General features: G+C 46.9%; 1 protein-coding gene across 2 annotated transcripts in view; it reads right to left on the bottom strand.

Moving 5' to 3' along the window:
• DOP1A (DOP1 leucine zipper like protein A) overlaps positions 1–24,218 on the bottom strand; it is a 1,079,867-nt gene that overhangs the window by 111,419 nt on the left and 944,230 nt on the right. For both annotated transcript variants that reach the window (XM_086926553.1, XM_086926552.1), the window contains 2 exons: positions 14,221–14,370; positions 14,014–14,075 (listed from right to left, as the gene is read on the bottom strand). In XM_086926553.1, the coding sequence (XP_086782679.1) occupies positions 14,014–14,075; positions 14,221–14,370 (212 nt within the window). The remainder of the gene's footprint in view (positions 1–14,013; positions 14,076–14,220; positions 14,371–24,218) is intronic.

Raw genomic sequence — 24,218 nt, 5'->3', positions numbered from 1 at the left:
CTTCCAGAGATGTAGAGCCATCTTGCACAGGGCCCACAGCTACATGCCATCCTGTTTATTGCAATACCACATGGCAGTCATATTGTCCATGAGAACCTGTACCATTACCCATTGATAGTCGGGAGCCATGCATAAAGGGCCAAGAAGATCGCTTGCCACTTCAACAAGTTGATGTGGTGGCGAGCCGCCTTCGGAAACCAGAGTTATTTTATCTCCACCTCTCCAAGGGAGCCTACTCAACCAAGCAATGATGCATTAGTAGCAACCGAAACCTCTGGGTGGGGCAGGAAATGGGCTCTGCTGCTGATCCAATATTGGACGAACATCTACCACGGCAGGTTGTTCACAGGCTCCTTTGACACCTGGGTAGACTATGATAAGTCCCCTTGGTGCTGAGCCCATTGAGACTTCAGATCCCACTGCACAGCCTGCATGTGCCTCCTGGCGTGGTTCATGAGCAGTAGAAGCCTCATAACCACTTTCACTGAGAGCCAGGTTAAGTGTTTGAACATTGGTTTTATAGTCTGAATGTCCTAGACTCAATGAGGCGGATGGAAGGCTCGGAAAAGCACTGTGTCCAGGATGACTCTAATGAAGGGGATCCAGTCAGGTGTTACTGCGGCACAGTGATGGAAAATCCCAATGATGTCACGATGTTAGCCATCGTCTAGAGTTGAATTATGGCTGCTTGATGTAAGCCTGCCTTCAGAAGCCAGTTATCGAAGTATGGGAAGACAGGTATTACCAACCTCCGCAGATGGGCTGCAACCACCACCATTACCTTTCTGAACAATTGAGGTGCACTGGTAAGTTCAAAGGGGAGCACGGTGTACTGAAAGTGCTTGTGGCCCTCATGAACCTGCAGGTGGCATTTGAGGACGCCCTGATAGTGATGTGGAAATAGGCCTCCTGCAAAACCAACCCACTATCCAGGCTCCCAGATCCAGGGCAAACAGACTTGGGCTAGAGTAAGCATTTTGACCTTGTCCATCCCGAGGAAGAAGTTAAAAGGGCATAGAGCCAGAACGTGGCAAAGGCCTCGGTCCTTTTTTGAGACCATGAAATAATAGGATTACCAGCCAGCCCCGATCTTTGATGCAGACACCCTCTCTTATTGCTACCTTGTGCAAGACAGCTTGAACCTCTTTGCAGAGTATGGACAAGTGGTCCTCCGGAGAGTGTTGCGTTGTGGGTGGCAAATCTGGTGAGTGGGACTAGACAGGCAAGGAATAATCAGGTCGATGAACTGCAGCACTTATTGGTCATATGCGATGCTCCGCTACCTGGGGAGGTAATAGGTGATACATCCTACCACTAGGAGATTGTGAGCTGCAGAGGAGTCTAGAGTGGGTTTGCAAAAGCTGCAGGAGGGGGGCTGAGGTTTGGGTAGGATGTTGCCCCTAGGCAACTGAGAGGTTAGCCTCTACCCTGAAAGGACTTGGAGGCCTGCTGCAGTAGAGGTGCGTATTGATGTTGCTGTTTGTATCCCTTGCCAAAACTTCAAAAGAGGTGGGGTTACTGTGGGATCTGCTGAACAGATGGTGCTAGCTCCATAAAGCGAACAGTGCTTTGCTCTCTTTGAATTTTTCCAGGACAGAGTCTGCCATCGCTCCAAACAGCCTAGAGCCATCAAAGGGCAGGTACATTAAAGACTGTTGGACATCTGATGACAACCTGTGGAGCGAATCCAGAAGTGGTTTATCCGCACCAGGTTGGTCTTATGCCCTATCCAGGTCATGTTCAAGACGGAACTTATGGAGTATTTCGCTGTGTCCTGGCCAACTGTAATCATTCATTGCTGGGTCGCCCGTTATCATTTAGGACAGTTGTCAAGATTTCTGCCACTCTTTCCCATAACACGTGCAAATATCTCCCCAGGAGACAGGAAGTGTTCACGGATATGAGGGCACGGCTGGTAAAAGAGAATATATGTTTAGTGAAAGTTTCCATTGACTTAGATTTCCCGCCAGGCAGAGCGGTGGGAAACTCATTCGGGCTCAGGTAGATGCTTGTACCACTAGACTCTTCAGGGTGGTGTGCTAAAGTAGGAACTCAGGATCCCTGGGAGCAGGCTTATGCCATCTTGTCATCCATTTGTTTTTCGAAATGCAAAATCCTGGCTTTGCCCAGGTGCCCATCATTTAATACCTCATAGAAAGGCACAAGAGGTTCTTGGTTGGTTTGCCCTGAGTTAAGGACCGCAATGAAGACATCTGTCTTTATTTCTGTTGTAGGGCAGTGAGAGCTAAACCACCCCCTTCCTTCTAATTACTGTTGTGAAGGAGGCAAACTCCTTAGTTGCCATCGCTGGTTGTGGGAAGGTAAGAACAATGTCTAGAGAGTTGTCCAGACCACGGGCATCTTGCAGTTTATAAAACAGATTGCCAACAACATCAGGGTCCCAATAAGTGTAGTCAGCTGCCTCCTTCCTCATCATCATGGTGAGGAGGTATCTCTCTGGGCTGAATGAGCATACTGCCATTGTTTGGTGGCGGAAAATTGTTTTCCGATAAGACTATTAGCTTCACTTCCGGCATCTGTTCTAGCATTAGAGCTCGGGCTGGTGGAATCAGTCACAGCACTGGGGGCGGCATTAGAGCCAAAGTCTGTGGTGCCATGCCTGATAAGAGATCTCCCTCAAAACAAATCAGAGTGGCATAGTTGGTGTCTGGAATGGATCCCTCAGCTATAACCTAACAAGAGGCTACCATGAACGCTTGGGGAGCAAAGGCACACCAAAGGAATCCAGTGGAGCACAAAAGTTGGTTTCACCTCTCAAAGCTGTTGTGGCTTCATCGATGGCCTGGGAAGGTCATTACGCATCAGGAATAAACATCAGGATCTGCTCCGAAGTAGGGGAAAGACTCTGTGGTCTAGTGCTGTCCTGGCATCAAGCAACATCAAGTGGTGGGTGTGGCGGGATGACAAAAACCAAGGTTTGGACCTCTTGTGGTTTTTTTTTATAACACATTTTATTATTGCATTTGTCAAGTAGCAGAACAGTAAATAAGAAACTTGTGCCTGCAGTCCGTAAGTCTCTCCACCGACTTCCCGCAAAATCTTTCGCATCATAATTACCAATATACATTCCCAGCCCCTCAAATTGCATTTTAGCCACATAGAACGTATTCACTCCATCGTGTCAGCGGTCTGTGTCCAAAATTCCCATCTTAACATACTTCTTGTGGGCCTCTCAAGCTTTGTATACCGGTTTAACTTTTGAAGCACATAAATTCATCCCATTAACCACCCAGTCTGTCATTGTGGGGGCTCGTGTCTATCTCCAGTGTCGGGCAATGTTACTTTTCATCATCAAGTACCCCACGGCAACCAGTGCTCAAGTACTCCATGGCCCTCCTAGGGTATCCACGATTCCCAGCAGGAAGCCTCTAGAGTCCAATAAAAGCTGAATGTCCGTTTGTGCTTTTTTGACCTACCTGAACTCGGTGACTGGTTGTGGGAGTGCGTCCGCACGCTCCACTTTGACTGAGTCTGTTTTCTCAACTTTGTAAAGTTTTACTTTTTTTTTTTTTAAATCTTTTTATTTGCAGGATAGAATTGCATAGAATTATACAGTACATTCAGGTCATATAGGTTGCGATGTAATGAAATGTTTACAGCACTGTACATGCTTATTAAACATTTTGGTTTTTTTTTCATTTTGTTGCATTCCCAACTCATCCCACCCAACTCCCCCCACCCAATTAACTCCCCAGGCACTCGTATATAGGCATATCAGTTGTTATATCTACATGGCGGTACTTCCCGTGACTGTCTTTTATTTAGGCTGGATCGTTGTCGTAACACCTTTCGGGAACATACAAAGCACATTCCAAATACATCTTGTCTACCTCTATGTAGAGTGCACCCGTGCCAACACGGGCTATTCCATCAGGGACGGCTGTGTGCTCGGGGAGTCTAAACATGTATCGTCCCGTAACAATCATCACATCTCAGTTGGCCACAGACAATGTCTCAGACGCCTCCTCCCCACCAATCGTTTCAAAGGACAACATCATGGCATTCCATTCTAACGATATAGGAATCTTTCTCAGGCCTTTACGCTCCTCTAGCTGTAGTGCCAACCCTTCTGCCTTACCCCATCTCACCACTTTCGTCCTCCATACATCAGTGTCAGGTGGCCTACTCGACTTCCACCTCATGGTAATAGTGCGCAAAGCAGGCAGTATTGCAAGGTCGGCGAACCGTGTGGCTACACTTTTCTTCCTTTCCGTAGGCCCTAGGCCCAGTAAGCTAAAGACTATGGTGTCATATGGCCTATTAGGGGCTACTCTGCGCAGGGCATCGTGTATCGTCTTCCAATAATATCCTAGTTTCGGGCAATCCCACAACATGTGTACTAGCCTCGCATCTTCTAAGCCACACCGGGGGCATGAGTCAGGTGTGTCTGGGAACATTACGTGTAGTCGGTGCGGTGTGAGGTATGCACGGTGTAGAATCATGAGTTGGATGAACTTAAATTTCGGGTTCCGCGATACTTTCTTGGGGAATTTAAGGATACGTTCCCATTCCTTCTCTCGAATCTCCCGTCCCACGTCCCTTTCCCATGTTTCTCTCAGCGGCTGTAGCGAAATCGCTCTCCCGGCACGTATACCATTCGTGATCCACTTTGTTAAATGACTACCCGAACCCATCAGGTACTGCATCGTGAGTAATGTGTTTATACCTGGTTCATCACCTTCTGGCGACCAAATCTGTGTGACGTATCGGCGCACCCTCGCATGTAGCAGAAACGATCCCCCAGGGGCACGGTGTGCCCTGCGGAAATCTTCAAAGGTCATCATCACACCCTCTCCGAAAAAGTCACCTACCTGCGACACACCCGCATCGGCCCATACTGCGAGCTCCCGAGTGGATAATAGTCTCGTACTCAGTGGGATCCCCTGCAATGGTATAGGTGGAGCATTTTCAGGAGGCAGAGGATGTGTATCGTACAGCCCTTCTCCAGCAGGTAATGGCGATCTTGAGTAGGGGAGGAGACTGCCCTGGGATCACAGCTTTTGGGAGCAACAGAGTGTGTATGGCACCTTTCTCCCTGTCAGTTTCAGTCATATCTATTTCATGCAGGTTGCGACCCGCAATCCAATAAGCCAGCCACTGCAGCTGACATGCATAATAATATGCCAATAGATCCGGGACTCCCATACCGCCTTCCGCTGTAGGTAGCTGCAGCTTGGCTAGGCTAATACGGCGTCTACCCGGCCCCCACACCAGCTCCGTTATCATTGTGTTCAAGGTCCGAAATATAACAGCTGGCGCCAAGAAGGGTAAATTCGTGAAATAGTAAGGGAGCCTGGGGAGTACTACCATCTTAGAGATGGCCACCCTGCTCGCCACGGACAAAGGTAACGTGGTCCAAAATTGCACCTGCGCTTTCAGCGCTGTTACGGCTCTGCCCAGGTTGCCATCAAGCATGTCTTTCGCTTCTCTATAAATCTGTATCCCTAGATAACGGAAGGTCCTCTCTGCCATCTCAAAGTTATAGGGGGGAAAAGGCAAGGGGTCACACGCCTCAAGAGCAATGAAACAGTACCCGTACGACTTAGACTCGCTGATCCTAAGGCCCGAAAGCGCGCTTAAGGCCTCGAAAATACCCGGGATGGGATCTAGTGTGAAGTTTGACAATGGTGAGTTTCACTTTACGATCTCAGATGGCCTTGAAATACATTTTCGCACAGCACCTACACAACGAGTCACATTAGGATCTGAGAGACCACAGACAGACCTCATGGGAGTTGGTCACCGACATTTAGCAATGACAGTCTCCAGGCAGCATTAACCCAGTAGTCACTTCTGGGGCGGGAAGATATTCTACATGGAGAAGCATGATGCTATCTAACGACGTGTGAGGGAATTGCTAGCAAAACGTTTCCGGTCCCAGTCTAATGTCTGGCAAAATTCAGTGAGGGCAGGAATCTGCAGTTAGAAGTTTCTATCAGAAACAATAATATGGAGCAAGCCTCTGTATATATATATCACAAGATCGCCGATGGAAGCGATCACTTGAAAACAGGCAATAAGAGCAGAGCTGCATACATTCACAAAAAACAGCCCTGCCAACACCCATATGCCAATATGAATAATAATCATGACCACTCGAATTATGCAGCAGGGGAAAGTCAAATTAAATGTCAGAGTTTAGTCAATAATGCAGCACAGAAAGACACATTTTGCAGTGTAATGCAGCACGTTTTGTTTTAGTATTACCTCATTATTTTGGTATTTTTACGTATGTTAACACTTTCTGGGCAACAATATCACCTCATCAGTAACACTCTGACACCCAAATGCAGAAATAAGCTGCAGGAAGGTGGCCAGTTAAGTTTTCCTACGCTTTTAGTAACATTTGATCCATTTGTGCTAGAAACAATTTTTTTGCTGAAGTCGGCAAATTATTCAGCAGATTATGGATTATGTGGCTAATGTGGCAAATTCATAATAATGCGGAAAATGCTGCATCCGCAAACAAGCTGGGACTACGTGGCGGCAGCAGTCAGCGACTGCAAGCACAACGCAGCACGTGCACGCCCAACGCCAGGCGGACTGAACCGGTGTTTAAGGGAATTCCAATTCAGTGCGCCGCTTACGAGGAAGTGAACGGATGTGCAAAACACTCGAGTGGTGAGTATGTGCTACAGCCTCCCAGGTCCCTTACTGTAGCAGTATACTAGTATGCTTGGTGGGATGGTGGTGAACCTCTCCTTTTCATTCTTTTAGAATTACGAAATCTATGGTTTATTCTGGGCCAGGATTTTGATGAATCACACATTGTAAAGACAAAACAGAAGTAAGATTTTATATGTAACGCAGTGATGCGTACAACTTACTGATGGCATGTAAACCTTCATTTAAGATTTCCATCCAGTTCCCCTCTCTGCCACAGGAGCCTATGGGCCCACAGTGAACATTTGACCACCACAGACACGGGTGGACAACGGTAATTTCCTTATCCCTTGCAATTTGATGCCTTGTACATCTTCACTTTCTATAAGATTGTAAGGGTCATTTTCTATTATTTCGTAGGTGCCCGCCAGTCCTGAGGAAGACCCCTTTGTAAGGATCAAGGGTACCCTACATTCTCCTGGGGTCGAAACGTCGACAATCTCCTATTTGTTGCCAATGTGGACAACAGTGCTTTATCACTTTGTCAAAATGAACATAATGGTTGTAAATATGTGTTTTTCGTCATTTGTCACGCTGGATAGGCTTTGCATACTACACTGTGGATGTATATATTGTCACTACCCTCCCACTTACCACCGAACCCCTCACTTTTGCGCAAACAAACCCCTCCTTTTCCCGCTTGTGGGGAATATTTCGTATAAATTCAGGATATGTGCCAGGTTTTGAACATATTAGTGTGTTCAATATGATTGAATAATATTGAGCAAGAAATGTTTTGTAATCCAATGAATGTTTTGTATAAATAATTGTTTTTCCACTTGGAACACCATCTTTTGTACTGATATTTACCCAGTGTTGTCTCTGGGGTATACCCATTATCTGCAATGGCTTCCTTTTATGCCAAGGGGGGAAATGGATATAGAAAATGTTCATCTTCCTGAGATGATCTGTGTTGGACTTGGCCCTTTTCCCGGAATTGTTTTGCTCTTCGCTCCCCTAATTCAGGATGCCCCCCCATCGTAATAAAGTTGTATAGACCCTCTGAGGTTGAGATGTCCTATGTAATATTAAAATCAATGCTAGGTGCAGGTGCTCTCTACTTCCAACATGGCTGCCACTGACCCCTGCTACTGCAGCGTGGTCTTGTTAGATGCACTCTAGTAGCCAGGAGCTGGCTGGAACCCCTAAACATTGTTGCGACACCAGCCTACCTTCCCTGCCCATAGCCAGAGTGACGAAGCTCCTGGAACTTTCCGGAACAGGGGAGTGGTCACCAACTGTCATCTCAGAGAGTGGTCACCTGACATGGGACTATAAAAGAAAAGAGAGGGAAACTTTCCAGTCAGTTGGGGCATCACTGACCTGGGGGACCCTATGCAGGAGACTTAGGCGGTAGGGCCTAGTCAGAAATCTATACCACTGGGGGTGACAGGGTTTAGGCGCTGCCCACCAAGCTGTGTAAGGAACACAGAACTGGCCCACTGATCTGGCCCGGCGGGAGGGGAACCCAGGGACCACCTTCAGTGAACTGCTGAGGAATCCTGTCAGCAGCCCTCAACTCAACCCTTCCCCTTTCAAGAAACCAAGAGACTGCTATCTACAAAGGGCGCAGGAACCACCAAGCGCCAAAAAGACCTTCTAACTACCACAGGACTGCTGGGGGATCAACCAGGTATTGGCGCTGTGTCACCCCCTGCGCCCCCTGTCTTCACCTGGGCCCCTTTGATGTCCTGCCTTGCCTGGACTGCAGGCTAAGTGCTCCTATTGCCTAGTGCTAGCCCCCTGAGCTGCCTATCTTCTGGGACTGCCTCATCTCCGTTGTTAAGCTGCCTGAACTGAGCTGTTAAGCGCTCCCTTCCCAGCGCTAGAACTGTGAACTGCCGGCCCTCCAAGAGCTGTGCGTGCTGCCAGCCCTGTGCCCTGGAAAGTGCTCTGTTTGCCTCTGCAATAGCCGGACTGTTGGGGGACTGTTTACACCCCTGGGGCTGTGGAGACCGAGCGCTGTAGCTCCCGAGCGCTTTCTGGCTGGGCCCCTGTCGCGCTTGGTCATCGGGCGCGCTACTGAACTCACCGCTGCAGCCAGGGGCCTGATTGTCCTTGCCACGGCCTGGCGCTCCTAGTGGCGCCAGCGCCGCCTGCATTGCCCCCCTCGGCGGCCCTCGATGCCAGTCGAGGGCCGCCACTGTGTGCCGTGGGCTGCGCCAGGCCCGGAAGAGTGAGCAGAAGAGGCGCCGTCATCCGGCGCACCCAGGGGCTGCTATCACCGCCGCAGCCTGGCCCAAGAGTGAAGAATCCCTGCGCGGCCCCCGGTACCTGAGGTAGGCCGCCGCGACTGGGTAGAGGCCCGCTAGGCCTGGAAGCCTTTGCCCGCATCATGTGACTGGGGACAAGGCGTCCCCGGCCACGCCCCCGTGCAGCGATTGGCTGCAGCTGCCGCGCCCACTGTGCCTGCACTACGTTTGGCCGAGGAGGCCGAGCCCCCTTCACGCCAGCCTCTGGATTGGTTCCCGGGCCTCAGACGCCATCGTAGGCCCGGGAACAGGAGGAAACAATGCCGGAGGGCTCCAAGGAGAATAGGAGCCCTCCCCGTAACCGAAAACCTCCGCAAGGGCCCTGGAAGGGCCGAAGAAACCAGATAACCCCCGGGTAGGAGGGCGGAAGGCCCCAGGAGGCTTAGAGTTTGCCCCTCCCCTGGGGAACACTGTTGTTGGGCCCGTTGGCCCCAATTAGCCATACAGGAACCGGAACTGGGCCAGAACAGTAACTAGGCCTTCAGAGCCCATGGATTATCAAGGGTAACCCCTGGCTGGGGAGTAGTTCCTTGCAAACTGCCTTTGGGTCGAAGCTGAGTTATTACTAATGATAGGCCCTGCTGCTTCAGTGATCTTGCTCAGGGCCAGGTGATGATGCGCCACCGAGGTGCTTAGGATAACGGCCTTGAGACTGGTGCAATGCAATGTTTACTCCTGCCTAATGACATGTTTATTCCGAAGGAAAGCTTCCTTCTTGCATAATTGGTTGTTGCCTGATTCTCCCTGAAACGTTTATTCCTGCAGAGTGAAATGCTTACTCCTACCTAATGCAATGTTTCAGGAAAGCCTACAGTTCTATAATGAATAGCTCGCCCTAGCCTTACACATGGTTTAACCTGGCTAACGGAATGTTTTACTTCTGCTGATGCTAGGCCCCTCTCATGACATGTTTATGCTTGATTAATAGGGGTAATGCACTGCTTATTCATGCATCAGGAGATGTGTAGTTTTGCCTAATGAAAGGTTGTATTCTACCTTAATGAGATGTTTACTCACTGGCAATGGAATGTTCCACCTTTGCTTGATGCCTCGTTTATTAGTGCCTAATGGCATGTTTAGTGCTGAGTAAGGGCATGGTTATCCCTTGAATGAAAGGGTTGCTTTACAGGAGGAATGTCCTATACTCCTTCCTAACGCAGCGGTCCTGAATGCCTTCAGTTGAGCAAGGAAATGGTCAGGCTTGATTCGTACTGAAATGTTTAGTCCTGCATAGGGGGCTTTTATTTTTAAGCTGCCGAAGCTAGGAAAACCTTATTACAGGCCCTGCCGATTCGAGGAGCTTGCTGAGCAAAATTGCTAATGGGGCCTGTTGAATGAAATATTGCCTGTACCCTAAAAAGAATAGGGCTGCTCCTGGTTATTTGATGAAATGTTTTACCCTGGTTCATTGTGAAGTAATGAGATGCTAATCCTTTAATGAAATGTTTATTGCGACGTGTTAAATTGGATATTGAACTGCTCCCTTTACTCCCCTCTGATGAAATGCTTGGATGAAATAGAGATACTGTGATTTTTGATTACCCTGACTCTGCTCTAGATAAAATTATTTGATTTTTAAATCAAACTCACTGGTGTGGTCTCAGTCATTGCATGTGCGTTTATTGTCTCAGCGGATGTGTGTGATGTGTGGTTACTTAACACCTAAGCTTTCGGGTGCCTACCTGCGCGTGCCAGGCTACCCCCTGGGAACTGGTGGTCCCAGTTCCTACAATCTGCAACTACAGCCATGCACTATGAGAATGTAATTGGAATAGAGTTAATGCAGAAAGGAAGGCCTCTGTATTAACAATACACATTGCCTACCATATACCTCAGGAATATGAGAAGTTTCTGCACACTGGAAACATGGAAATAAGCACCCTGGTGGCCTATGAAACACATTCAATCCCCTGATGGAAGGCAACATCTAAAACATATTTTTCTTTAATCATTTCTTTGATTGAGAATAGGTCTGAAATCTTCTTGGGGTCTTTTTTGGACTAGAAATTGACCAGATTTCCTTTTTGGGTTTGTGGAACTATTTCCACATCTACTGTGCAGCTAAAATAAATCTCAATGATACTATCTAGACTTTTGTAGCAAAATGGCTGGCGGAGATGATCATCTGTCACCTGTTGTATTTTCACCCTTCAACAAGATTAGTAATGCTCCCTCCTACCAGTGTGGCGACAGAAGAGGTGGAAGGGAGGAGTCACGGCTCTGCAGTTGCACTACTTGATGGCTGTGTCACCCCTTTTAAGTCTTTGAAGGTTGGTAGGGCTCCTTTGGATGATGTCAGTGCTACTAGTATTGCTGGGAACCTTGAGAGGTTTGAACCCACTGTTGCAAAAAACTAATGATCTTAAGCCTTGTAAAGGTGTCTTTGGTACTCCTTTTCTAAACCCACTGCATTAATGGTTTTAGCTTTGTCTTCATGGGCTGAATTTCGATATCCATAGGACACAAAAAGAGTGTCATCAAAGACAGGGAAAATAAACATTCTCTGCTGAGCTTCTGTTCCAATTTGGTAAGGCAGAGCCATGAAGAACAACACAAAGCTAGTCTCTGACAATATTCATGAGCAGTTGATCAGAGGAGTCCTCTGCCGCACCGGTCACCTAATTGGAACTTAACATTTACTTTTGAAAAAAATCATGACAATCTTCCTTTTCTCTGCAAGTTTTTGTTTCCCTTAGAAAACACTGAAGAGTCTCGGTTATAACAGACATAATAGAATGTCTAGACTGGAATGGTAAGCTTTCAAACCCCTCAGACCAAACGCTTTACTGTTGTTGATCGATGAGACTCAACCTTGAGGTAACTCAGTTAAGGTTTTGGAATATTCTTGTAAAAGATTTTTTCAAAAATGTATTAATGTGCAAAAACATGGGAAAATTATTTTTGATAATTGATTTTAATACTGCATAGTCATAAATGATGAACCAATAAGATTGGATTTAAAAGGACCTTCCCAAAACACTTGAAAGTGTAAATAGAATTGTAAGGAAGTTATGCCACATTTTTGTGTAAAGCATTATTTTACTGGAATAAATGCAGTTCTGATGTTTGCTGCTCATTTTGCTCCTGCTCATCAAACCCTTTCAATCAGTGTACCACAGCAACTCACTTCTCCCATTGTTCCTGCTTAGCATCAAGTGAATGACGTCAAAGATGTGAGAATAAACCAATGTGTTAGGCAGTTTGTATAGTGGATGAGGCTTCCATCGTACACCCAAAGTATCAATTGGAAGTTCTGCTGGAAGTGTACTAATTCTATGAAGCATAGTAGGGCAAATGTTTCATTTTGTGTTGTACATCTCCGGAGTGCAGATGCTGAGGAGAGTTTGAAAGATTTCTCTTACTTTAAGACGTGGGTTACTGTTTAGAATTTAAAATAATATGTTGTCATTCCTGATTTACTAATCCAACCTTAACCAAGACTGTACCATGCTGAATTTGCAAACTACATCTTTTTATCATTTTGTATAAAACCTCCTGGATATTGAAAAACTGTTGGTCTTTTAGGTTTTTGCTCTTGAATCTATTAAGTTGGCTCTTGAGCTTTCGGCTCAGTTGACTCTTGGGGTTTTACTATAATTCTGTTTAACTAGGAGATTTATGTGAGCTTATGACTTTGTATTTCTATAATCAAGCCTTCGTGGTGATTCTTACATTTTCCTCTGCACCACACATTTAACGATTCTGTAATAAATCTATTGTTTCCCCTTATTTCTGACCTATAACTCAGTTATTAATGTTTCTGAAATTATAGTTTTTTTTCTCTGCTAAGGTATGAGATTTTTGGGGAGAATGAAGATTTGGAGTCGAAACTGAATATGCAAAATTTGAGGTGATCAAATATTGGAGTTCAGTTGATTATTTGTACTGAAGCTCACTGTAGGCTAAGGCAGAAGCTTTGGAGAGTACATACTATAATAGTCAAAATCCCATATATGCTGTACACGCCTTTGCAGGTCTATTTTGCAGAGAGGTGGAATGACCTGCTTGACGCTCTGTTGTGATGTTGAATGTCTCGCTGATGTCCAAGCTGTCTTCGATGCACACTTTTCTCCTGACTTGCATCTTAGCTTTCTGGCCGTCCTCGATGTTGATTTCCCTGCTACTTTCGACACTGAATGACGGTGAACCAGCCCTCATGTCGTAAATTGACCTACTCCTAACGTAATGGATCTCAGCATAGACCACGATAGCATGTATTTTTCATGTTGATGCCTTTCCTTGGATCACTCTTTTTAAGGGTCCCTGAAAACAGTGGAGCGAGCAGCAGCAGTGGGAGCATCCTTCCTGGCCCTGATATCCGCCAGATGCCGATTCCTGACACCCTCGCAGGTTCTACTACAAGTCATGAGACTGTATTTTCTCCCTTCCTGGCTTTTGAAGTCCACTTTATGACAGAAAGGACAGGTTTGTGTACTATATGAACTGAGAAGGCAAACCATATGACATCATGAAGATATGTTTGAGCCTTTTATCCTCACATACTCATAACACATTCCAAAACTTGAGGGCGTTTTTTGAAGTCAAATATTATTTTTTTCCAGAAAACAGAGAGAATATACATTTGTTCCTCAAGACGATAAGTGAAGTTGGTTTTTAATGTTTTAGAAAGGTTTCCATACAGAAAAAGCCAAAAAAGAATGATCTCACTTTTCCAACAATCAAGTCCCCACGTGTTGGCAAAAATAACAAACCTAACTGCCACTGGCAGGGCATGATGGCATATTGGTGGGCTGTCCTTACTTAAATTAGCAGTGCCCGTTTTATTGCCACATTGCCCTTCTTTTCAGCTTTCAGAAAAAGGTTTGGGAAAGGTTTCTTGCCCCTTTTCGAGAAATTGTGTTTTTTTCTGTTATTAAATTGGCTTCTTTTCTAATGACAGCTAGTTCATATTGGGCAATATCGCATACAACAAACAGCCTGCCCAACACATTGTTTTGAAAAATTTACTTTTCAAGAGAATATTACGATGAACACAAACGAAGTGTCAAAACTGTGAACATGTTTTATTAACTGTCTATGAAAATGTACTTAAACAGAGTCGGAATCAAGTACTTACTCATCAAGTCTCGGAAAGTGGTTTTGTCATGTGTCATCAGGTGGTCCATAATGGCTCTCCAGCTGAAGGACAGAAGGGTTTTGACTTTATTAACGTGATGTATATTTGAAGCATGTAAAAATGTTCCCAAAGAATGTGCTCCTCAGTATTGAGCAAAACATATTCCAATTTTACTTATAAAGTAGTTATAACAAAAATAAGCCTTACTGACTAACACAAGAAGCATCCATTTGGAAGAAATTGGAATCCATGAAGAGATCAAATGCTTCCTTTTTCCATGTTCTTCTTGTATACTGATAGCCACTGAGACTACTCAATAACTGGACACATGCTCGATAGCTGGGAGCATTGTGAGCACTAAGAAAAACACCACAACATGCGATTAGTATCACAGCTATTACCATAAAATAAGTTTTAACATTGTATACGTAAGAGGTAGAGCAGTACACAGCATGGTTTAATATATGTACAGTACGGTGAAAGCATATCACACAAAACTAATTGATATAATCACAACTTCCTTTGTAAACACCAAGCCTATGTGACTTTCAAACGAACACAGAGCCCAATCCAAACTTCTCAGCCTTGTTTTAAAAACTTTACACAACACTTGTACTCTGTATCTCATCCAACTCAACCAACACGCTCCACTAAGCAACCTAAGGTAACCTTACCTACTCTCTTCTCTGTCATATATCCCTCCTGTGCTTCCATAAGATGCAGGTCTTTAGGGTTGATAGGAAATGCCTTCCTGCTTAGCTAAGTGCCTTAGCATCTCTTCTATTTTTAAAGGACCCTTAAAGCTCACCTAACAGATTTATTAAACAAGACTTACTGACACCTGCCATAGAGTCTCAGTGTCATCGTAAAAAAAAGTGTAAATATTATAAATACTCAAACTAAAAAGTTTGTTTTGCTTCTCAGCCCACATACTGGTTAAAATGTGCAATAACTCCTTGTTTGATTATACTTAATGATGTCATAGCTCACTGTTGTTCACTATAAACACAACTTCTGGTAGAAGGGTTAATTAAGAATCAATAATTATTGCATTACATTCCTTGGAAAAAGCAGCGGGATACACCAAAGTGTGCTTGAATAACCATAGAAACTCCTACAAACCCTACTCAACACTACATAGAAGATTGATCCCAGTGTTTTTCTCCAATGAACTAGCCTAACTTATAGGCGTTATCCCTTTGAATGGACGTCAGCTTTCCTCTAACTGGTCAGGCCAGCCCAAATGTCAATTCCGTTTTCCTTGGTGGAGCAGGGACTAAACACAGATTAACCCAACTTAATCAGTCCCCCGTCCGCTGCTTCCGACGTGAAGGGAACAGCACTACGTTGGCTGGGTGGCGTTAGATCTGTCTGTAGTCAGTTAGTGACTCAGCCCTCCTCCCCTGTGGTGCGGACGGGAATTCCAATGCCGCAGGCTATTTAAGATACATTGTCGCATCAGACAGTGCACCATATTAACTGTTACTATGCCTGTGCTGGTGGCAGAGCCCTGGGCTAAAAGTCTGCAGTGAACAGCAGAGCCGGCGCAGGTCGCAGGCGCGCGCGCTATCAGCCTGACGTAGACTTACTTCAGCGCTGGTACAGCAGACAGTGAGTGGCATTAAAATGCGTGATAATGCATTTCAGTGCGGTGATGCGGAACACCACACTGAAATGTGTTAGAGTCACGCCTGATGTGTGATACTTGGCAGGCCTGCGTGATTGAGGTACTATTTCTCCTTCCCTCCCACCAACACTCTCCCCACTTCCCCTCGCCTGGTTTCCCAGCTGTTGTTCTAAGCTGATGGCAGTGTGTCCTTTAAGAGGGTGTGTTTGGCAGAAAAATCAGGCTGTTCAATGCACATAAATATACATCACTCAAAATGTGCGTGAATTGGGATAAAAATGAGCGGCTGCACTCCATCCACAGGCCCCATCTGCCACCCCAGTGACTACCTCAGGAACCAGTTTCCAGCAGCTTGTATTTTCTGTAGAAAAAAATTCCCACCAGGGCAGGAATGTAACATTTCAACAATGGCATTTTATTGCGGTGATCCACAGTGGACTGCAGGCTGGCTGAATGTGCCTTATTCAAACACGGCTGTTTCAGTGCCATCTTGCAAAAATTCTTTCACCTCTCCACGCTTTCCAATGGGATCTTAAGCGGATTTAGTCGGTCTCATTGCCAATGTAAAATGTAAATTGTAAATTGATACTTGTATAGCGCACTACTCACCCACAAGGGTCTCAAGGCGCTTGTACGAATACCGCTGTGGAACCCATCCTGGCTTTCCCTTTGAGGCGTCCACTTCTGGGCACCCCCAAGGTGGAGGCCAGGCATCCTTAGCGTTGTGGGGGCCATTGTGGAGATTAAGCAAGCTATTGCCCAGAGTTGCAGAGAGGGACTCCATGATTGGAATAGGCACCCAGGCGAGAATTATCAGGTCCGTGGAATTTTGAGCCCAAGATCCGCCGAGGCGGGGAATTGAACCCTGGTCCCAGGCTAGACCTCTGCTTCAGGGTCTGCCGCTCTAACCATTGAGCCACACTTCTCCAATGGAATACTGTTTTTCAGCTGAACGTCCACAGCACATCAAAAAACTACAATGACCACTTAATCAAAACTGCTGTGCGCCACTGTGCTAAAATCACACACTCTTTGGCAAAGATTCTCTTTGGTTTAATAATTGTATTTCATTACAGAGCGATGAGGCAAAGGTGTCCCCATGTTGCCGGGGAACCAGTTTTAAGTCTTGGTTTCGGCTCAACACCATGTGATTCTGGGCAAATCACTTAATATTCTAATGACTTCATGACCGCACTTTTGGTCCGAGTTCGCGATATTTAAAGAGCAAGAAAAAAAATAGAGGTTGTTGTTATACAGAAACCTTGCTGCTGAAACAGCGAAAAGCCATAAACTTACTCTAATGGCCGTCCTCCGAGCCTCCCTGCGAGAAGCAAAGAGAGAAGCACCCAAAGAAAAGATCCACAAAGCCAATGACATTTTTCTGAAACGGCATGAAAGACCAGAGCTGTTAAAAAAAAATACACTGGACATCCACCAGTAATATTTGTTGCAGAGTATTAACTTTTATTAGGGAGCCAGACTCGATTTGTTTTAGCCCCGCCCCATACTGAGCTCGCTGTTATTCAAGCTATTCGCCATTTGCTCACCCCTCCTCCGTGCCCACAGCCATGGAAAGCCCTGGGCAGCTCCAGCTCACCTAAGCTTAAACGGACACTCGAGATCTGACAGATAAACAGTTAAATAGAGGGCAATAATTCAATACAGTAGGACTGTCCCAGGGCTGCTACTAAATCCATCAAACAGTAAATATCATCTGACGCCAATGCAGGCTTTTATCTTTCAAATATGTCTGTGGGAAGCCTGAGCATTCAGTGAATAGTGCAATTCAGAGCCAGGCCTGTCAAAGGCATATCAACTTTCTTTTTTAGATTGTGTCTGAAATATACTATTCAATGAGAGGCCATGCCATACCATACAATGACAGTCCGTACCATACCCACAATGACAACCCTCACCATACCAATATAGGCCATACCATTCCATTCCATGCAATATTATACTATACAGTGACAGGCCATACCATACTGTACTTTTTCTACAATGACAGACCATACCATCCTATACTATACAATGACAAGCCAGAACCATACCATACAGTGACAGGCCATACCATAACATACTATACTATATGACAGGCATACCGTAACAATACCATGCCATACAATGGCTGGCCATACCACTCCATACCATACTAAGCTCTACAATGACAGACCATACCATACAATCTATACTATTACAGGCCATACCACACCATACTATACAATGACAGGCCATATCATACCATACTAAACTCTATAATGGCAGGCCGTATAATACCATAGCAAATCATAACATGCCATACTATACAATGACAGCCCATTCCATACTATACAACTTACCATACCATACTTTACAATGACAGGCCATACTATACTGTTCCATACAATGACAGCCATTAACATACCATACAAAGACAGGCCATACCATATCATACAATCATAAGCCATATAGAACTTACTATACTATATAATGACAGGCCATATCTTACCACACTAAACTCCAAAATGACAGATCATATAACCATACCATACTATACTATACAATGACAGGAAATACCATACCATACTATATTATTCAAATGTGAGGCCATACCATAATATACAATGACATGACAGGCCATACCATACTATACAATGCTAGGTCATACCATACTATACAATGATGGGCCAGACCAAATTCTATGTCAGGACCCGGAGGTGAGAATTAGGCGTATCTTTCTTCACTCCAGCAGCCTTTCACAATTAACGATTTTTTCAAACATAAATGACGTTTCCCAGGAGTCCTTGGGGAAAACAGTCCATCCAATCAGGGCGTTGCAGCTTCTATAACTGTCCTCGCAGACTCTCTATCCTCCCCTTTCTTCACTGGTGCTAAAGAATACAGATAAGCACCTTTCATGTTCTTGGCTCACGCATTTTGCGAATATGGTATTGACATAGTGAGAGGTTTCACTATATTCTCCCTGACACACTCACCTGTTTGTGCGCGTTTCATAACTTGATTCTTTCCCTGTAGCGCGATCGCTAGAACATTCTTGTTGCCTACACGGTCTCAGTCAGCTGCCAGGCTTGTGTGCACAGTGCCGACATCTGGCCGCCAGGGGGGCACCGCATGCGTTATTTTGCACTCAGCGCATCTCTACCTCCCAGCAGCAAACGCAGCACTTTTACTGTCGGATTACAGTGAAGCGCGGTCAGTCACAGTAATTACTACGGGGGAGGGAGTCCTTAGATCTCATTTATGGGGAGCTTTTGCTAACAGTACTCAAAACAAGCGTTGGCATAGCCAATATTCTCGCTTTTGGTATGTTGTAAGTATTTAGCCATGCAACAGTTGATGTTGTTGCACCAAGGATATTGTGCTACATAACTACTTATAAGGTCCCAAATAGCTAGACCTATTGGCTATGCCAATACTGGTTTTACATTGTTAGCCAATTATCCCTTAATGTTGTGATGTCTGGAAACCTGGTCTGTTGAGCAGAAGCCTAAAACAGGTCCCTGTTGGAAGAGCACGCTCTCCCTCCTGCCTTTCTCTTCGTGTTTACCATTTCTAGAAAGATTAAAATATTCATGACTTACGGAACTTTTACCCCCTACTGCCGAACCTCTCTCCCAGGACGCCAGACTATGTTGAAAGCTAGGAGGCTGCTGTCTGGGAGCAGTGAAGTCCGAAGTTAGCGAGGAATGGGGGAGGGGGGCAAGGAGCATAGAGAGAGGAAGAGAGGGAGAGAAAGAGGGAGAGCGACAGAGAGAGAGGTCAGAGGCTGTGGCAAAGGAGAAAGGGAAGAAAAGGAAAATGAGCACCGAAAGAGAGGGGGTGAAGGGAGAGAGGAATGTCGGAAAGGGGGTGGTAGCTCCAAGTGAGATAGGATAGAAGAAGCGCTGAGAGGACAGAGGTGAAGGAAGGAGGCATGGAGTGGTAGCAGGAAGAAGAGAACGTGAAGAGAGAGAGTGAGGTAGGGGTGGGAGAGGGAGGTTGCGAGAGTAAGGTAGGGGTGAGAGACAGTGAGGTAGGTAGGGATGAGAGAGTGAGACGGTGAGGTAGGGGTGAGAGGAAGAGAGAGATAGTGATGTAGGGGTGAGAGAGACAGTGAGGTAGGGGTGAGAGAGGGAGAGAGAGAGAGACAGTGAGGTTATGGTGACCAGGCGTCCCCGTTTTGCCAGGACGGTCCCAGTTTTTAACCAGCTGTCCCAGCAGATTTCAAGAAATGTAGCTCATGTCCCGGTTTTTGGGGAGGGTCGACTGAAAACTGTGGGATGTGTTTTTTAAGTTTTACAAAGCAGGGATAGTTAGCAGTTGTTTCAAGAAAGCAATTTAATTAACAGGCTGTGGTGTTCGTTCTTCTCCCCCAATAATACTCAGGAGCCAGGTTGCTGTTCGCTATATTTATTTAAAGTTAGCGTTACAAGGAGCGCCGAGCACGTCCTTAACTCAGCCGGCTCTCGCGCTTCTTCCCTTGCTGCGCGCGCATCCTAAAATGGCCGCCGCACGTCACGTAATTACGTGACGTGCGAGACTAGAGCGCTCACTACATATCTCCCTTTTTTCCCAACATAACTATATGTACAAGTCCTCGCTCATGTCATAGTCTCTGAATCTCGCCGGCTGGACCACCGCCCTTCCCCTCCTGGTCAGTCTTACCGGGGTCATGGCGGTTGCTGCTTCACTTCTTCCATCACTCCCTAGCGCAGCCGCGCTAGTCTCACCACTGCTCCGATCCACCTCATTCTGCTGCTCCAGGCTGGTCCCTTCACTCTCTGTCTCTTGTTGTGCCTCACCGAGGTCCAAGTCCTCTCCCCCGTATTCTCGGGGGTCTCACTTCCATTCTCATTTCCTCCGTCATTCCTGTTATCATTCCAGCATAGTATTTTGTTGCATCTGGCCATGCGGTCTTGCGACCAGACGTTACCATCGCTCAGTAGGGCCGCCCTGCCCCTTACTTCCTTCACCTGCATGGGCTTGCTGTACTTGCTTTCACCCTTCCTCTGTAGTGTGGCCAGTTTAACTCTCACCCACTCTCCTTTTTCCAATGCTGTGTTCTTCACATTCCTTCGCGTGTCATAGTGCTTGGTGTATACTGCTTGGGCTCTTTCCAAGTTGGCTTGTACCACAGCCGGTGACCACTCACTCTTTATTATCTTCTCCTTCCACACCCTGTTGTCTTGGGTGAATGGCTCACGGCCTCTGAGTATCTGAAATGGACTGTAGCCAGTGCTTGTGGGGGTTATCCTGTATGCCCACACCATGTGCCAAATCTCTGTTTCCCAGTCCTTGTTGTCTGAGATGGCAGCTTGTATCGAACCCATCACCACTCTATTGAACCGTTCCACCAACCCGTTCCCGGCGGGGTGGTATACGGACGTGTGCTTTGCTGTGATGCCGTTCCTCTGCATGAATTGGGACCATTTATCAGATCGAAATTGGGGGCCATTGTCGCTGAGGACACTCTTAGGAATGCCTTCCCTCACAAACGTTTCAGCCATGAAACTTACAATAGTCTATGTGTCCATTGCTTCCTCAATTCTCAGCTGCGGCCACTTGGAATATCGGTCTACCATGACACAGATGTATTTCTGTATCCCTTGGGCGTTCAAGACAGGGCCTAAGATGTCTATGGACAGCTCCTCCCATGGATTCTTCGGAGGGTCAAATTTACCCAGGGCTGGGCGCAATGGTTTGAGTGTTTTGTCTGCACTTTGGCAACTCGGGCATTCCCTGACATGCCTCTCAGCTCTTATGTCCATTCCCGGCCACCAATAGTTCTGCTTGGCCCTCAGTTTCAACTTGCCAACGCCTAGGTGTCCATCATGTAACGTGTCCAGCAGCTTGGGGATGATGTTGGCGGGTGGTATGACTTTCTCACCCCTGAACATGAATATGCCCTGGTCATCCATCGACAGTTCTTCTCTAACTTCAAAGTACGGGTTGAGTTCTCGCCGGGTCTTGTTCTTGTCCGGCCAGCCCCTTGTCACGTGTGATTTCACTTCTTCTAGCACCATGTCCTCTTCGTATGCCTGTTTCCACTCTTGTCGGCTGATGGTCATTTCTTGATTCTCTGTGAGTGCCACCCATTCTTCTGTCCCCATGCTGTCCTCCGCACTGGGCTCCATTGCTGCTGCCCTGCTTAAGTAGTCCGCCACCCTGTTCTTGTTGCCTGGGATGTACTCCACGTCATATCTGAACTCCATTAGTTTAAGTGACATCTTGGAGATCCTCGGCGTTGCATCGGCATGACCGCTTGACGTGAGTACCTTAAGCAGGGGCTTGTGGTCTGTTCTCAAACGGAACCTGGTGCCCCATAGAAATTGTCTGAACCTAGACATGGCCCACACCACGGCCAGCATTTCCTTCTCGATCACACTGTATTTCTTCTCAGTGTCACTCAGGGTGCGGGATGTGAAGCTTATCGTTTCTAGTCCTCCTTGGCCTCGGTCTTGCATGAGGACAGCTCCCAGTCCTTTGTCGCTGGCATCGGTTGTGAGTACCGTGTTTCCTTGAGGGTCAAATCCTTGCAATGGGACGGCTCCTGCCACTTCCTTTTTTTACTCTGTCAAATTCTTCCTGAGCCTCCTCCGACCATCGGAATTCACTGTTTTCTCTCGTGAGTAGCCTCATGTGGTGGGTCTTGGAGGCGAAGTGCTGCACAAACTTCCCGTAGTACTCTGCCATTCCCAGGAACGATCGGACTTCCTCCTTATTGGACGGTGGGGGCGCATCACATATCGCCTTCACGTTTTCGGCCTTAGGGGTTACTCCTCGTACACTGATTTCATGCCCCAAGTATGTCACTTTTTCCATTCCTATCCTGCACTTGGTCCATTCCGCCGTGAGGCCCTTCTTTTCCAGGATTCCCAGTACATCACTTAACTTTCTGTCATGATCGGATCTGTCTCGCCCCATCACTAAGATGTCGTCCTGGAAGTATTGAACGCCAGGCCTGTCCTTGACTAGTTGATGCATAAGTTTTTGGAAAACTGCTGCTGCTGAGGCTAGCCCAAATGGCATGCGCCGAAATTGGTAGCATCCGAATGGGGTAATGAACGAGGTAAATTTGCGACTCTCCGGGTGCAGGGCAATTTGGTGATAGGCTGATGTTAAGTCTATGGTGGAGTACCATCTGATGCCCCTCGTGCTGGCCAACATCTCCTCTATTCGGGGTAATGGGAATCTCTCCACTACAATGTTCTTATTCAACTCGCGCAGGTCGACGCACAGACGGACCTTGCCGCTGGGTTTCTTCACCACCACTAGTGGCGCCAGCCATTCGGCGCACGTGATAGGCTTGATGATCCCCCTCTTCTCTAGCTCCTGTAGCTCGATCTTCACGTCGTCCCTCACCGCCAACGGGATGTTTCTCACCTTGTGGGCCACTGGTACTGCACCTTCCTTGAGAATAATCTTGTGCGCAAATTTTTCCAGTCTACCCACTGTGCCCCCGAAGACAGTTGGGAAGTCTTTGATCCATTTATCCATGTTCGGTCCACTCTCCTGTTCCGTTAGCAGAATTTGTTCCTTGCCTCCTGGGTCCAATATGATGCCTAAGTCGCCTTGGTCGAGCCACCCTAGGACTGAGGGGCCTTTTTCGGACACGTATAACTTGCACTGAGCGGATCTTCCTCTGAATTCAAAGTTCAACTTCCTGTACCCGGCCATGGGTATGCGGTCCCCATTGTATGTGACAGGACGGATGTCCAGTCTCTCCAGTTCGGGGCCCAGTTGTGGTGCGAACTTCTCCTCCCATACGGTTCTTTGGACTATGGTGTAGGGTGATCCGGTGTCTGCCAAAACTTGAATTTCGACACCTCCTATCGTCATCTCCAGAATTGGTTTCATCGTTCTCCTTCCGTCGACTCCCAGGACTTGTCCTTCCACACTTAGGACATCATCGTAGATGCAGAGCACCGTCACTACTTCCTCCTCGGCCACTTCTTCCTGTTCATCCCCCTCTTGGCCGACATACTTCACAGTGCTCTTGGAGGATTTCTTCCGACACACCTTCTCATAGTGGCCGATTATACCGCAAAACATGCATTTGGCGCGGAACGCGGGGCACTTCCGGTCGTGCGCCTCGTGCGACCAGCTTCCACACCTGTAGCATGACCTCTTGTTGCTTCCCGCCGGTTTACCAGAGGGGCCTGGATTACTTTGCCACCTGCCCGGACCCTTCTCCGACGACCTCCGGGACTGGTGGTCTCTGCGGTACTCTTCGTTGTCCACTTTGTTCACTACAACGCTGGGCGCTGTTTCTTTCTTCGTAGCCGCCGCGCATCGGCGCGCCAACTCAGCCCTTTTGACAATGACCAATACGTCTTTAAGCGACGTGTCGCCTGCAGCCCATAGCTCGTCTTGCACGTTCGTGCACGTGGTGTGCATCACCACTTGATCTTTTATAAATTCGTTCTCCCAGTTGGCGTACCTGCATGAGGACGCCAGCTTCCTCAGTGCCGCCACATACTCCTCCACCGTTTCTCCTGGTTGTTGTTTTCTTTGTTGAAAGTTAAACCTGTCCACTGAGACACATATCGATGGTTTGAAGTGTTCGTCCAGGTCTTCCACTGCGTGTGCGTACACATCG

The sequence above is a fragment of the Lissotriton vulgaris genome, chromosome 6, assembly GCF_964263255.1.
Source record: "Lissotriton vulgaris chromosome 6, aLisVul1.2, whole genome shotgun sequence".
Classification (NCBI taxonomy): domain Eukaryota; kingdom Metazoa; phylum Chordata; class Amphibia; order Caudata; family Salamandridae; genus Lissotriton; species Lissotriton vulgaris.
Note: the sequence above shows the minus strand (reverse complement) of the source record. Positions and strands in the feature narration are given on the sequence as shown.